The sequence below is a fragment of the Orbicella faveolata genome, unplaced genomic scaffold (assembly GCF_042242905.1).
Source record: "Orbicella faveolata isolate gen_17 unplaced genomic scaffold, um_ofav_v1 contig_37, whole genome shotgun sequence".
In the NCBI taxonomy this organism is placed as follows: domain Eukaryota; kingdom Metazoa; phylum Cnidaria; class Anthozoa; order Scleractinia; family Merulinidae; genus Orbicella; species Orbicella faveolata.
The window spans coordinates 1,789,828-1,803,962 of NW_028301566.1; the positions used below are offsets into that span (position 1 = coordinate 1,789,828).

General features: G+C 37.1%; 2 protein-coding genes across 5 annotated transcripts; one reads left to right on the forward strand and one right to left on the reverse strand.

The window, feature by feature from the left end:
• Nucleotides 1–11,127, reverse strand: LOC110062528 (autophagy protein 5-like). Of its 4 annotated transcripts, none has more exons than XM_089275639.1 (9): nt 10,996–11,127; nt 9,676–9,803; nt 6,785–6,863; nt 6,063–6,104; nt 4,456–4,533; nt 4,096–4,180; nt 2,740–2,834; nt 1,863–1,911; nt 1–1,186 (listed from the first exon to the last, which is right to left on the reverse strand). In XM_089275639.1, the coding sequence occupies exons 1-9, from the start codon at nt 11,104–11,106 to the stop codon at nt 987–989; spliced, it is 867 nt and encodes a 288-aa protein (XP_089131765.1). In that variant the 5' UTR covers nt 11,107–11,127; the 3' UTR covers nt 1–986. The 4 variants fall into 4 exon arrangements, with proteins under 4 accessions (XP_089131765.1, XP_089131764.1, XP_020625115.1 ...); XM_089275638.1 differs by having other exon boundaries at nt 6,063–6,188; XM_020769456.2 differs by lacking the exon at nt 6,063–6,104.
• Nucleotides 11,128–11,157: 30 nt separating this feature from the next.
• LOC110062527 (dimethyladenosine transferase 2, mitochondrial-like) lies at nt 11,158–13,647 on the forward strand. Its single transcript, XM_020769455.2, has one exon. The coding sequence runs from the start codon at nt 11,164–11,166 to the stop codon at nt 12,229–12,231; it is 1,068 nt and encodes a 355-aa protein (XP_020625114.2). The 5' UTR covers nt 11,158–11,163; the 3' UTR covers nt 12,232–13,647.
• The last annotated feature ends 488 nt before the right edge of the window (nt 13,648–14,135 follow it).

Sequence of the window (14,135 nt, forward strand, 5' to 3'; positions counted from 1 at the left end):
TACTGTAAAAGTAGATTTATTTACTCAAAAGGATGGAATATAACAGCAATATCATCGGAGATGCCCGAACTAGTGCAAAACCCAATACATTCCTGGTATTCAACTCCGCCTCGTGAAATTTTCAAACCAAAGTAAAGTCTCACGACGTGGGCGCGAAATGCGTCTTATCCACAAGTTCTTCACCATTGTATTTTTCATTTGGGACGCCTTTAGACGCGAACACCGTTGCCGTAGATGTTGTTTTATGTGGTCTCGTTTGTTTTCTATCCTCAAAACCAATGAAATTATTTATTTGTGCAGATAACTGGCCTAGGAACTACTGGCATGGAATGTCGATATAGAAACTTTTATTTTACAATTCTGTCACTTTTATAAAAATTTTTTACCTGCTTTTTATGCATTGTTACTTGATTATATGATCACCCTTGCCATAACTATAATATACAAAACAATGTTTTTGAATCCGAGTCTTTCCAGTTATCAGTGGGCTCGCCCAATTTTCTCGTAATTACAGACAGAATTGAACTCCACTCATTCAGATTAGGGTCGCACGTGGGCAAAACGAAATTGATTTCCCTGTTAATTCATTGGAGGGATTTCAGGTACCAAAACAAGTAGCGCGTAAATCGGAAGGGCGTACTGTGCTTTGCCTTCCAATATAATCCATCACTTTTTCTTTCTTGAGAACGCCACAACGGGACCCTGGCCAGAGAACAATGAAAATCCCCGGGGCAATGAATGAAAACCCCAGGGACAAGGTGATTATGAAAGGAAAATGAAGGAAACCTTCGATGCTATCATTGAATCCAGCTACCGACGAATTTCAGCTAAACTGCTTGATACGGCCTTCCAGATAAATCCCTCCAAAATCCCCTTCAAAATAACAAAAACGCCACGGAGATGAATTGTTCCTAATGACGCGCTTACTACAACTACACTGCAAAGAGGTTCTCTGCAAATACTTGAGATGGATGCCATTAGTTGAACTACACGACCCTTACAATGACAATGTACAAAAAATTGTCCGGGTGACTGAAATGTTCACTAATCCAGTGTATAGGAGTCTCTAGAGGAGGTTCAATTCCTTGAATCACAACTCGCCACTCGTTATCAATCACTGCGCTGCCACCGGCAAACACCTCAGGAACGAATTCACGTAACAAGTCACCAAGTGTGTGCTGTTCACCTGCAAAAGGAATCAACATGAACTGAAATCCGGATAGGTGAGTAAAAAGCTGACAGATTCAGGCTGACTCCAGCCTGACCCGAGCCTGAAGGTACTGTATAATAATGAATGAATGATTTTTATCATTTTTAAAGCACGTACACACATCAGCCTTGCTAAAGATGTCATTTGTAGAAAATTATACAAGCTACGTATTGGCCCACTGACTTTCCGTCAACTTGTCATCTATGAAACATCTAGTGACACAATTCTCATTGATCTATTTATTATGGTTGCTTATATTTCAATTCATTAAATGCTATTTTTTTTTTTTTTTTTTTTTTTTTTTTTGTATATCTGAGGAGCTTGAGACATTTTTAGATTTTAGATAATTACATTTTACTTCCTTATTTTAGTGTCCACAATTAGTACTGGTGACGGACTAGACTTTGTATTAATTAACACTTAAAATTAAGGTTCTTGTCCTGTTATCTTATCCATGGATGCAACTGCTGAAATCAACTTTTCAAAAATTCCCAAGAACAAGATATGAACTAAGAACTTGTGAAACTTAGAATTGAGGAATTCATCAATTAATTAAGGAACCCATGTGTCAATTACAGTAAACTTTGAAGAATTTACTCTATAAAATCCTTGTCATAAACACTTTATTCTTATTCTGAAAGGAGGCACTCACCATTTTCGTTGACAGGTCTAAACAACTCTTGGATAAATTGCTTATCAGACTGCAAGTGAAATTAAAGAAACGTGTCACATACAGAACAGTCATGAGTCCACCGAGCAAAGCCACCAACACCCAGCACCCCATCAAAGAAACTACTACGTGAGACTCTGAAAATAACCATACCCCCTACAATGTAATACGAACAAAAACTGAAATTTCTAGAGGGATTTAGTGGGGGTGGGGGGGGGGGAAGGAGGATCAAACCAAAACCCTCCATGGGGGGTATGGATATTTTCTGGAACACATTGCTGAAAATAGACATGTTTATGTAACTATCCTGTTACATGTGGTACATGTATACATGTTTACTACTTCATGCTTTGTAATGTACTTGGTAATAGGAGAAAAACTGAAGTAATCTTTTTAATTCCCTTTATTTCTAATATATTCTTCCTAACTGGATGGGTTTACCTAAGAAAAAATAAATTATGACTCTGGGGGTGTAAGCATTACTGTGTGCTCCTTACTTAAAAATAAGCACTAGTAAGTAACTTAATTTACAATTGTCGCAAGTGTGAAACAAAGAAATAAAGAAAAGAGTTGAATGGAAGTCAAGCCCAGAGCATTCAGCAGTAGACCAGTGGGAGGCTCTAACCAAATTAGGTTTGTGTATGTAACTAGTAAATGCAGCTCCTCTTATTATACTGCTGTTTGGTGATCACATGAAAATCTGAAACAAAATGTTCAATTATAAGGTGTGTATGGCTGGATATTGTCTAAGTACAACTTCTCTTTGGTGATCATTATCAGCTATTGTAAGAGCTTTTCAAAGACTTAGTGCTTAACCTTGTTAGTATGTTTCAAAAGGAATAGTTACTTAACACATCACCTGAAATATTCTGAAAGGAATGAACTTGAAGTACGGGTCATCCCCTGTTCTTTCCATCAGACGGCGGTTCACAGCCCAAAACTGTTCAAACTTATCTGTTGAATAAAATGTAATGCCACTACAGGCTCCAGCATTTACATGTACATGATGCTACATAATCTCTGATTTGCCTATATATATGTTTGCATCATATATATAAAGATGAGCTAAGGTAAAGGTTTAGTCTGCATATGAGCCAAGGGGCCCATCAGGCTGGGGCTCGTCTGGGGTCTGTAGCATGAAGCGACTAGGAATATTTGTACTCCCCCTGGATGGAATAGTAGTCCATTGCAGGGCTACCCCCAGCATTAAATTTGACGCTTACCTACTCATTTATGCACCTGAGTGGAGAGAGGCATTGTGAGAGTTAAGTGTCATGCTCAAGAACACAACACTGTGTCCCCAACCAGGGCTTTAACTACACTGTAGGACCACTTGCTCGAGAGTCAAGCACACTAACCATGAGGCCACTGCACCTCAACCATATGAAGATGAAGTGTACTAATATTCATAGCATTCCCATTATATTTTGATCAGTATATGTATGGAAACTATGTATATGTTGCAGTTAAAAATGTTCAGTAGGTAATTTTTTTTTAACTAGGTAAATTTATTATTTAACTAGGTATTTTTTTTTTTTTAACCAGGTAATTTTTCTCTTGCTCTGTTTCAGTCAACTAACTAAAAAGGGTTTTAATTTATGGGGTGTGGTTAAAAATAGGGGCCTGGTATTTTTAGGGGGCTCTAAAAAGAAAAGAAAAATAAAAAAAGGAGGAGAAAAATCTCATTTCCTACTCTTCTCTTCATCTCTCCCTGCTCCCACCTACTTCTTCTTCTCTTTCACTATCTCCCTATTCTACGCCTACCTCTTCTTATTTTCCTATCTAATTATTAATTTCAAAGGAAGAAGGAAATTACAAGTACCTACCGTGTGTTGAACCCAAGACCTTCAGATTACATGTCCATCTCGATCTCCACTAGACTACACAGCTCAAGTTGAAAAAATTTCTTTTTTTTCTCCTAATTATTGCTTTTTTGGGTCCCAGACTCACCTCGGTCCAAATATCCAGGTAAAAAAATTTGTTTTAAAATTACCTAGTTAAAAAAATATTACCTAGGTAAAAATCAAATTTACCTGAAGAAAAAAATTACCTACAACATATATGTACAACCAAAAATTCAAATCTTAACCAGGTGGATAATTTAAATTAATATATCCTACATTACTTTACAACATTTACATGCTATAAACACCCATACAGCATGGACTCTAGGTATTTCAGTCTTATTCTGGTAGTTGATCTGTAGAAAACTCACCATTACTCAAGCCCAGCCACAATTGCTTGTGATCTTTCTTTTGCATTGAATTTATAACTTGGGATCTGTGTTTCAAATTATCAGCCTGCAAAATAAACGAAAACTTATTGCTGCACAAAATCCACCACTGAATAAACATAGAAAACAAAACAAAACTATGCCTTTCATAAAGACAACAAAAAACAGTTCAGTATATACTGTCTTGTAAAAGAGTCAACATAAGCTAGGTACGTAATAGGTTAGGTTGCCAAAGAAAACTTTTAAGATCTCTTAAAAGAGTAAGCAAGAAGCATGAACCCTTTACCAAGTATTGTCTATAAAACACCTTGCAATTTTGTGACATTGATATTCAATAATTACCTCCTTGACAGCAGACATAAAATGTGCTTCTATGGCTTCCTTTCCAGAACACCTCATTACCTCACTCTCGGGAAATCTCTACATATTTAAACAAAAACCTCTTGTTAACCTACTGTGAGGTTTACATGTATACCATAAGTTATTGAACCAAGAAAGAGAGTCACATATCAAATGGCCAGGGATACTCATCATCAAGCACTTAGGGGTATAAATCAAGGATTCTTGTCTCACTTAGGGTGTTGATGACAAATTGTGACTATTTTAACTATCAAAGTATCTTTTAGGGTGCACTCCAAGAAACTAGATGCTCTAAGAGCGTTTACTCAGGCTTCGTACCACAGTATTAAATCTTACTTTACGAAAACGCGTATTAGACACAATAAAAGCAAATTAAAGAATCAGGATATTTTGGCACAAGAGTTCCACTTAGATATTTACTATTCAAGTTGCTTGGTTGAGTATCCTCATCCTATCGCAAGTTGTGAGTTTAAACCATTTTGGTTCAAGAATGAAGCACAGCTGTCTACGCATCGATGGAGAAGTTGTTGGCAAAGAATTTTCGAGGTCTTTTTACAACTTATGGCGATTAGTTTGTACATGCTAGCAGAAATTGTACGAAGTTTGTTTACTGGTCGTGGCGATCCGAGTAAATTGTGTAGCTGAACATCTTTGCCATGTTGTGATCTTAAACCCTTTTCAAGAGTCATATCTCCTTTGGAGAGCGAATAATCCCTTTGGAGAGAGCCAAAACGAATCATGATAAACTCCTTCGCAAAAACAACGGTCCTGTGACTAGGCTCAAATTGCATTGCACATAATTTGCATAAACTTTCAAGTTGTGTATTTTGCGGATAACTTCCAAGAATTTGCAACCCTTAATGCAGTTTACATGTATGAAGAAATATTCAAGCTACATATTTTTATTGAATCAAGGCAAGAGTATTTTTAAAAGGACTCTCATTTTTAAGGGAAGATGTGGCATTCTGTTTTGCTATTTATTTTGGTTTCATGCTTGTGTAGTCCATGTCATGCAACATGATTTTCTTTTGCAGTCAGACACAGTTTTCTAAAAGAACTGGCGATTGCTAAGACTGCTAAATATATTTGAACTACTAGTGAAATAACTGGATTAACTATCGTCAATGCAGATTTCCTTAGGACTTGGCAAGAACATTGGTTCATCAATAATCCCACACAATTCCTCGCACAATCGAAGGTTTAATTCTCCCGCACAATGTGCCTCCAAATTCACACGTTATGTTTTTTTTCCTGTACCCTACTAGAAAGCCAACTAACTTGGAGGTAAGATATCTAATTCAAGTTACCAAAAGTCTTATCTTTACAACTTTGGAGATCGACATATTTTGCGCAGTGCAAGAAACAAGTGGCATGTTTTTAATGAGCTACGAGTCCAAAAACGTTTTCATATTTAGCTGGTTTTATTGCAATATGATTTGCTTTACTGCAATGTTCTAAATAATAACAGCAGTAGCCAAATACAGTCATTGACTGCCTATTTTTTGCGAGTGTTTTCATAGATTGAACTCATACCGCAATCAGCTCAGTTGTTATCTCATGAGAACATTTTGAGCGTGAACTTTGCTTACCTGGCTGGCTTTCAAGCAATATAATTCGTGGACCAACCCTTTCTGAAAACAATCGACATCTTTGTATGTGAGATGAATGTATAAGGCGCGATTCTTGCCAAAACTTTCTTCACAAAACACCGCATTCTGTGACAAAGAGCGAGGAATGTCACGTTTCTTGTCCCCAGTTTCCATGGTCTATACATGGAACGCCTGGAACCATGACCCCCCTTTTGGCACCAAAACGCTTGCATTTTATGACTCGGGCTTTCCTACGGAAGCCCGAGTAATACTACTAAAAGAAATGCCTGTATTTCCATTTTTAGGCTCCATTTCCCCTGGTCTCATGAGTCCAGTTTACTTGCCCTAGCTCTTTCCTATACAGCAGCTGGTAATCAAGCATATTCTGTTTAAAGTGGTATCTTTTAGGGGTCAAATAAAACTCAAGCAACATCCAGATTGATCTCCATTAGGGGTTTAATTCAAATTTTCCAACAAACATTGACGCGACCTTTTCACATAGGTATGGGAGTCCCCTTCCCCCACCCTGGGGTTATAGAATGAGTGTTTTGCTCTTCTTTTATAAACCACGTAAAGTACATACATGTACAGTTTGTATTTGGAATAAAAGAACCATAAATTGTGGAGAAGTATGATTTAGTTATTACTTTTGAACATACTGATATTTCTTAAGACAGAACAGGACTTTTTGATTCAAAGATATGTACTGTAAAGTTCATTACCTGAAAGTGAACTGTGAGATTCCATGGTAGAGAAGCTGATGAACCATACAAGTCAAACAGTACACCAATAGGATAATGCCTACAGTGATGAATTACATAATTATATCAGCATAAGAACTAATGTGTAATGCACAAATATGTTGGGGGACTATGTACATGTACATTTCAAGCCACTAATAATTGGCCTCACTCTAAAATACAGGTACATTATAAATGATCTGTAATTGTTATTAATAGGAGGACTCTTATAAAGCTAACTCTACTAGTCTCTTAAAAGTTTTAAAACATCGCTGATGGTTCCATTTGTCTATATATGTACAAAGAATTACATGGCTTTGCATGGTATTAGAGCTTTAGAAAGGACATCCAGCTCTCTGCCTCTTTACAGTTCAAGATCTAACTTTTTGACTTTTTTTAGCACTATCTTTTAACCCATTTAATTTGTAAGGTATCTCATAGCCTATCAAAAAGTTGCTAGTATAAACGATTTGTATTATCAATATTAAACAGATCAAATGTAATAGTTGTAGTAATATATTTTTTGAATATTTCTGTAATTTCTCTTTGAAACTGTTCTTCAACTTACCAATAGTATTTCAATCTGCAGCTACACCAACCGAGGTCACTTAAACAAACTGACCAATCACAGTGCAGGACACAAACAATGAATTCAAACTAAAGTCGTTTTAGCCAATCACAAACATGGGAGGACGATGGTTTGAATTTTTCTATTATTTATTTTATTTCATTTTTTTAATTTAATATCACCACTTACCTATACAATTTACATTACATTGGCTAATACAATAGATGTAATACAGCTAGGGGAAAAGAACAGTACTGAATAAACGAATAAAAGAAAAGAACAAGTTAAAAAAAAATAAGAAGAACAAAAAATAAATTACAAGATATAAATTGAAAGGCACCTAAGAATTACTTACTCACTTTGTTTGAAATAAAAAACTGGCTTTGCTGAAAAAAAATTTATTATATTCTTGTAACTAAATGTTCTGAACAGCAAAAAAAGAACTAATTGAGATGTTTCCGGTGATAAAGATGGCAGTAAATCGAAAACGTGGCTTGTGCAAGGTGGCTTGTACCTTCCCAACAACAAGTTGCCTCTGACGTTTCATGAGAGAGTTCTTGATTTATATTACGAATTAAAAACGTTTCTCAGTGGCAGATAGCACTGTCAGTTAACCAGAACCAAATTTATTATGTTATTGTAACTAAATGTTCTGAACAGCAAAACAAAGAACTAATTGAGATGTTTGCGGTGATAAAGATGGCAGGAAATCAAAAACATGGCTTGTGCAAGGTGGCTTGTACCTTGTTTCTCAGTGGCAGATAGCACTGTCAGTTAACCAGAACAAGCTTGCACTTTGTCCAAAATGTTACAAACTTGTCTCTTAATCCTACAAGGTCTGTATGTCAGACAGAAAATGATGGACAATGTTGTTGACTTTATTGAAATGGAAAATGTTTATTGAAATGTTGACTTTATTGAAATGAACTCGCATGAAGGAACGTCCAGCCATCGCAACTAGCCCTGGCAGTCACACTGGGAAGCGAAACAATGACTGATGATGTTTTGAAATCCACTTGAAGTTGAAGGCTCAATTTTTTGCTGTAGAGAACTGTAGAACACGGTGGTTCCAGACAACAGAACAAGTGAAAGAAGGAACAAAAGGCTGCCGAGTTGTATCTTTTTCATATTCATATAGTTCTATTTCCTGTCAAATGTAAAGTATTTGTGTAGTAGATTGTGACATTTCTGAACTAAACCACTAAATATGTGAAGTAACAAAACAAGACGTTTGAATTATATGTTTCAAACCAGCCAAAGGCTCTGTTGTTTGTTGTAGTCCATGACAATTTTAAGTTGTTCTTGCCATCGTAAATGTTGGTAAACTGTTGAGATTGAGTTATATGTATTTTCCATAAATTCATTCTATGAGGTTCATGGTGTTCACTTCTGCACATGTAATATCTTGACTGTATAAAATATACATGATGTACAAGGCTCGAAAAAAGCGCCATCCCATTGCCCTGGACTAGTAGATTTTCCTTCTGGGCAAGTAACTTTACATTCTCACGTGCCCAATGGGCAAAAGACCAAGCAAGTCATCCACCAACTAAATCGTTAAAAGGGCAAAGTAAGACTTGCCATGGGCAAGCAAACTTTAAGAGATACTTGTCCCAAGGGCAAGTTGGAATTCAAGTTTTTTTCGAGCCCTGCATAATGTATAAAATAAAAAAGTTGAGTTGTTACTAGGAGTTGAATTACTTTTGCAAAGCACATAATATAACTGATTACACCGCTCATTTTCAGCATGCGTTCCCAAAGGGCTAATCTGGCAAATGGACATAGTGCCAGAAAAGTTGATCATTTTTAACACAGTGGGATTATGAAGTTCTAATCATAGGTTTCGTAGAGCCCTGATTGCTGCTCAGGATAGAATTCAAACCTGCTTGGCATAAGTTCTGGCGATCTTTTCAAGCAAAGTACTGATACAGATAGGTGAAACACACCATCATGACAACTGGCGTTTCCATTTTTACAATCCTTTTTTAGTTTTCTTTCGAATGCTTCTTTAAGCCAACTCTAAATACTCTCAAAATTAAAAGTGTAATTCTGTGTTTTTCTTCTTTGCAAACTTTGTTATCGCTGGTTGTTTCTCAAACAACTTTAGTTTGAATTCCTTGTTCGTGTACTGCACTGTGATTGGTCAATATTGTTTAAGTGACCCTGGTTAGTGTAGCCACACTGTAAAATTATCATCTTTTTAATTTCAATTTTAGCAACAATGGAGCTGTCTTATGAGGACCTTACACTGTGGTCCTTAAAGTGGCCCTATCTTACTAGACTTTTCAGCTAAAAAGTCACTCACCATTTTAATGGTTGCCCATCATATTCAAACCACATTTCATCTACACTTTCATTACTGATTGCCCTTTGGAAATGCCGCTGTACTTTGTCTGTCACAAGGGTAAGGTAGCTTAATCTAGGCACTAAAAGCTGAAAAACATGATTCATTAATCGACACATTACTGAGACAACACAGCATACAGTTTGAGCAAAATGAGTTTATTGAAAAGTGTGAGGGTGGGAGTGGTGAGTAAAAGCTTACATCTCCTTTCCAGATCTTAAGAAAGATGAGGCCCTAAGACCCACTTGCTTGACTAAAAGAAGCATCCAATATCTCTTTCACTAGTTAATTAGCCATCATTAATCAATGATTTCTCAAATATGTTAAATAGAGTGAATTTACCAAACATCCCTCTGACACCAACATATACATGTACTTGTACATAAATAGCAGTGTCTTGGCACATACACTGTATGATGTTTTGAAAAAGGAAATATCTCATTAAACACTGATCAGTATACACATATTCTTCCCATATCAACCAGTTTCTAAATTACAACATACACAGCAATTACAACATACACATAATTTTATGAAATAATATATTTGTGGTGGGTTTCTAGCCTGTCTTAAAGGAAAAGGCTTTCTTTGGCAAGATATAATATAAACTAAGAACAGATACACTATGCTTTGCCTTAAATAATTTGTACATGTGCATTTTCTCCCACTTTTCAAGCTCTGGCTTGCATACAATCACCAGCTCTACTCAAGGAAAGCTGGAGAGTGGTGGCTGTATATACAACTGATAATCTTCCTTGCAATGATGAATAATTGTCCATGCGTTAAAACATTTTAGTGCCACAGCCTCGGATGTGGCACATATAAGACAACAGAGGAAAGTGCTATCTGTATGGGATATTTGAATAAAGCCAGTTAGACCAAAGATTAAAAAAAATCAGATCCCTCGGGAATAATAAAAAGTTGTTTGTAACGTTTATTAAATTACATGTATGTGGCTTTTAAACTTGAAAAAATTTTACCATCTAAATCTTGGGGGCTGGGACATTAAAACCTCAGGTGGGGAACAGTTTTGCCTGCTCAGTGGATGGGAGTTTGCCCGGGGGTTACTGGGGGGGGAGGGGTTGTTGACATTTTTTCCAATTGACTAAAGCATTAACGACTGTTATTTTTCAGTTATTTTCTGCATTCTGCGACAGGACAAAGAGTATTGAGCTTACTACTGCTGCAATCTTCTAGGAAATCCTGCATGTTCAAACGTGCCTTTCAACGACAACACAAATTTACCACACAGCAAGGAATATTGATATGGTGGCTACTTACATAGTATGGATCTGGCTGTTCTACAGTTACCACCTCATCTGAACTTAGATTGAAACACACTGGCAATCGGCCATCCCAGATAGATCGTAGTACTTCCCTGTCTTCCGCCATTTTGAAAGTAAAACATTCCCAGAAGTCATTTCGCGTTCACGTGTATTACATCACAACATGGCGGCACGCTTTGGGCACGTTGCTCGTCTGTCGAGAAGTCCTTCTTCAAAGTGTTACTCAACAAGTTCCCACTTGGTAAAGCATGACATTTCTTTGTTTAGAAGGTTGAGGAGGAACTATAAATACATTCTGGACGAGAACTTGGCCGCGAGAATAACTCAAAGTCTTGGAAGGTTACAAGACGATGTTATCATTGCAACTAATCCAGGTACTGGGGTATTAACAAGAGCGCTCTTCGAAGCCGGGGCGACTCATGTTATAGGACTTGAACCTGAAAGGAGATTTCATCCTATTCTATGGGAAATTCAACGTCAACTTTCAGATGAGAAAAGACTTGATGTGATTCATGGCGATTTCAGTAAAATTGACCCTCACATACTGACAGATGACATTTGTACACCTCCAGCCATTGCTTCTGAGGATGTTCTGCGCTTCGTAAAGCCACAATCATGGGAATCCGATAATTTAGCGGCGAGATTTGTGGGGGTTGAAGCTGCTATTAACCCATCAGTTCTCCACAGGACTATGATTAGACATCTGGGTTCTATATCTGCAAGAAATGGAATCTTCCAGAAAGGAAGATGTGAATTGGCATTTTTCTTTGAAGAGGATCGAGCTCAAAAAATCACTGCCAAGTTTGGGAGTAAATATTACAACAGACAATCAGTGATTGTGGAATTGTTGTGTGATGTGAAGGTGTTACTTAAAGAACCGTATTCTCTGTTTTACCCTGTACATGGAAAGCAGAAACACAAATATCTTACATTAGTCAGTATTGTGCCAAAGAAACAGCCTGCTGTGAACATTTCAAGTGGAGATCTGCATTATTTAAACTACTTCATAAGACTTCTGATGGTCAAACCGAAGAGCAAAGTTGTAAACACAATGGAAACCATCAACCCTGGTAGTGGTGTGATTTGTGAAGAGCTACAATTCCCTCATGATATGAGAGTAGGAGATCTGTGTCCTGAAGACATTGGTAAACTTGCAAGTGCCTTTTTCCAGTGGGAAGGCAAATCACTCAGTTTTTTCTATGATGTGGGAAGTAATGAAGTATTAGAGTAATTTGCTCTAGGTATACCAGCATAATACTAGTGGACAGGAGTTAATGACTGTGTGCTAGGATTACCATGAGCTGTTGACACTATTCCTTATTGTGCAGTTCCAGATAATATCGATACTCCCGCCACAGAAGGGTTGGAATTTCTGTGGGGGGTGGGGGTGGGGGTGTGTTCTTTAAGACCAAACCCTTTAAAATGTATCAAGCTTAATTGGATTTTCCAGAGGGGTGGGAGGGGGGGGGGGGGGGGTCTTGGAAAATATCCCTTTTATGGGGAAGGTATGGATATTTTCTGGAACTACACATTTCAACAACCAAATTTACAAATTAATGACCAATAAATAAGTGACTAAACGTTTTTTACATTTTCAAATGATAATGATATATTTTCTGAACGTCTATCAAGTTATAGAAACAGTTGTTTTGAAAGCTTGATAGCAACACGAGTTACATGTATTTCCTTCTTAATAGTATGAGCCAAAATTTTGTTCCAGTTACTACCGTCTCTTGCATCTAAGTTTGAACACATGACGCCAAAACATGCTCTAATTGGGTGTCAAACATGGCATGATTGGTCATCAAACATTTGAAGTTTAGCTTGACATGAACTTTCCTGCTCAAAATGTTCACTATCTTGATTTGATCAGTGATTGTTTCCAATTCTCTCTTCTTCTCCATGACTTCTTCTGTTTTCAATTTAAGTTCATTCTCCTTGCTCTTGATATAACATTCAACTGGGGACAACATATCGAGTTTGCAAGTCTTACTGACACCACTATATGAGCTAGTTTGGTGAACTTGATGCCTCAAGCTTTCAAACAGTTTTATCATGCTTGCACTCTGGCTGGGATTGCCAGTAAAGGTAGCTGAGATGTCTCTTCTGGAATGAAAACTAATCTTGGACTTTCATCAATTTTTTTTGACACAAAAGAGGAGCAATGCTCTGCAGTTTTGACTTTGGGTGTATGGAGTTTTGTGACCATGTTTAAAATCAGTCATCGATGTCCTTTAGGGATTTATATTGAAGGACTCTGAAAGTCTTGCTCCGGCTAAAATTTCATGGTTATACTACTGTATAAGTAAAACCACTTTCACGAAAGGGGTATGCATATTGACACAGGTCAGGTTCAATTTCTCTGAAGAAGTGTTCAATGTCAAATCTTTCTGCCATTTCATGTGCTGAACTTTTAGTGCAAAAGTTCACGCCACGATCTGCTAAACTTCAAATGTTGGATGACCAATCATGCCAAATTTGACACCAAATTAGAGCATGTTTTGGTGTTACATGTTCATGCATAGATGTAAGCGACGCTAGTAGACATTTGCCATCTACAACTGAAAGCAATTGGGTTTAGGAGTTGTATTGAGCCTCACCAACCCAACCCTTCATTTTCAAAGTAAAATATGTCTTCCATCACAAATCTGCTGCAATGTTGTGTTTTCAGTGTACACAGCTTCTGTGACCAACTGTTTCAGAATTTCCTGGATCTGTCTTGGCACATTGTAGTGGTCATCCCATGGTTGATTGTTTGCTAGCCATGTTTGCCATTGCATTGCCTTTGAGAGGTGAATTATTCTTTATATCTGGCTGTAAAATTCCTAAGAGTTTCCATTTTAAGGGAGATATTTTGTAGTGTCTACAAACACAAAATAAGATATCAACCATCATTCTTTTTGTTGTTTTTTTTTTTTCCCGTATAAAGGGATCAGCTGTACCTTTTTGACTATTCACTCTCAGGAAATATAGCTTAATCCATTGTCAAAAAACCTAACTAGTCAATAACTTCTAATATGTGCCCTATTAAGTACCCCGCAAGATATTGATTCCCTTCTCTTTCTGCTTGGTGAGATTCACAGTTAGTTGAGGGGCACATAGTAAGTGTCCCAATAATTTTTTAGTGTGTGTGTG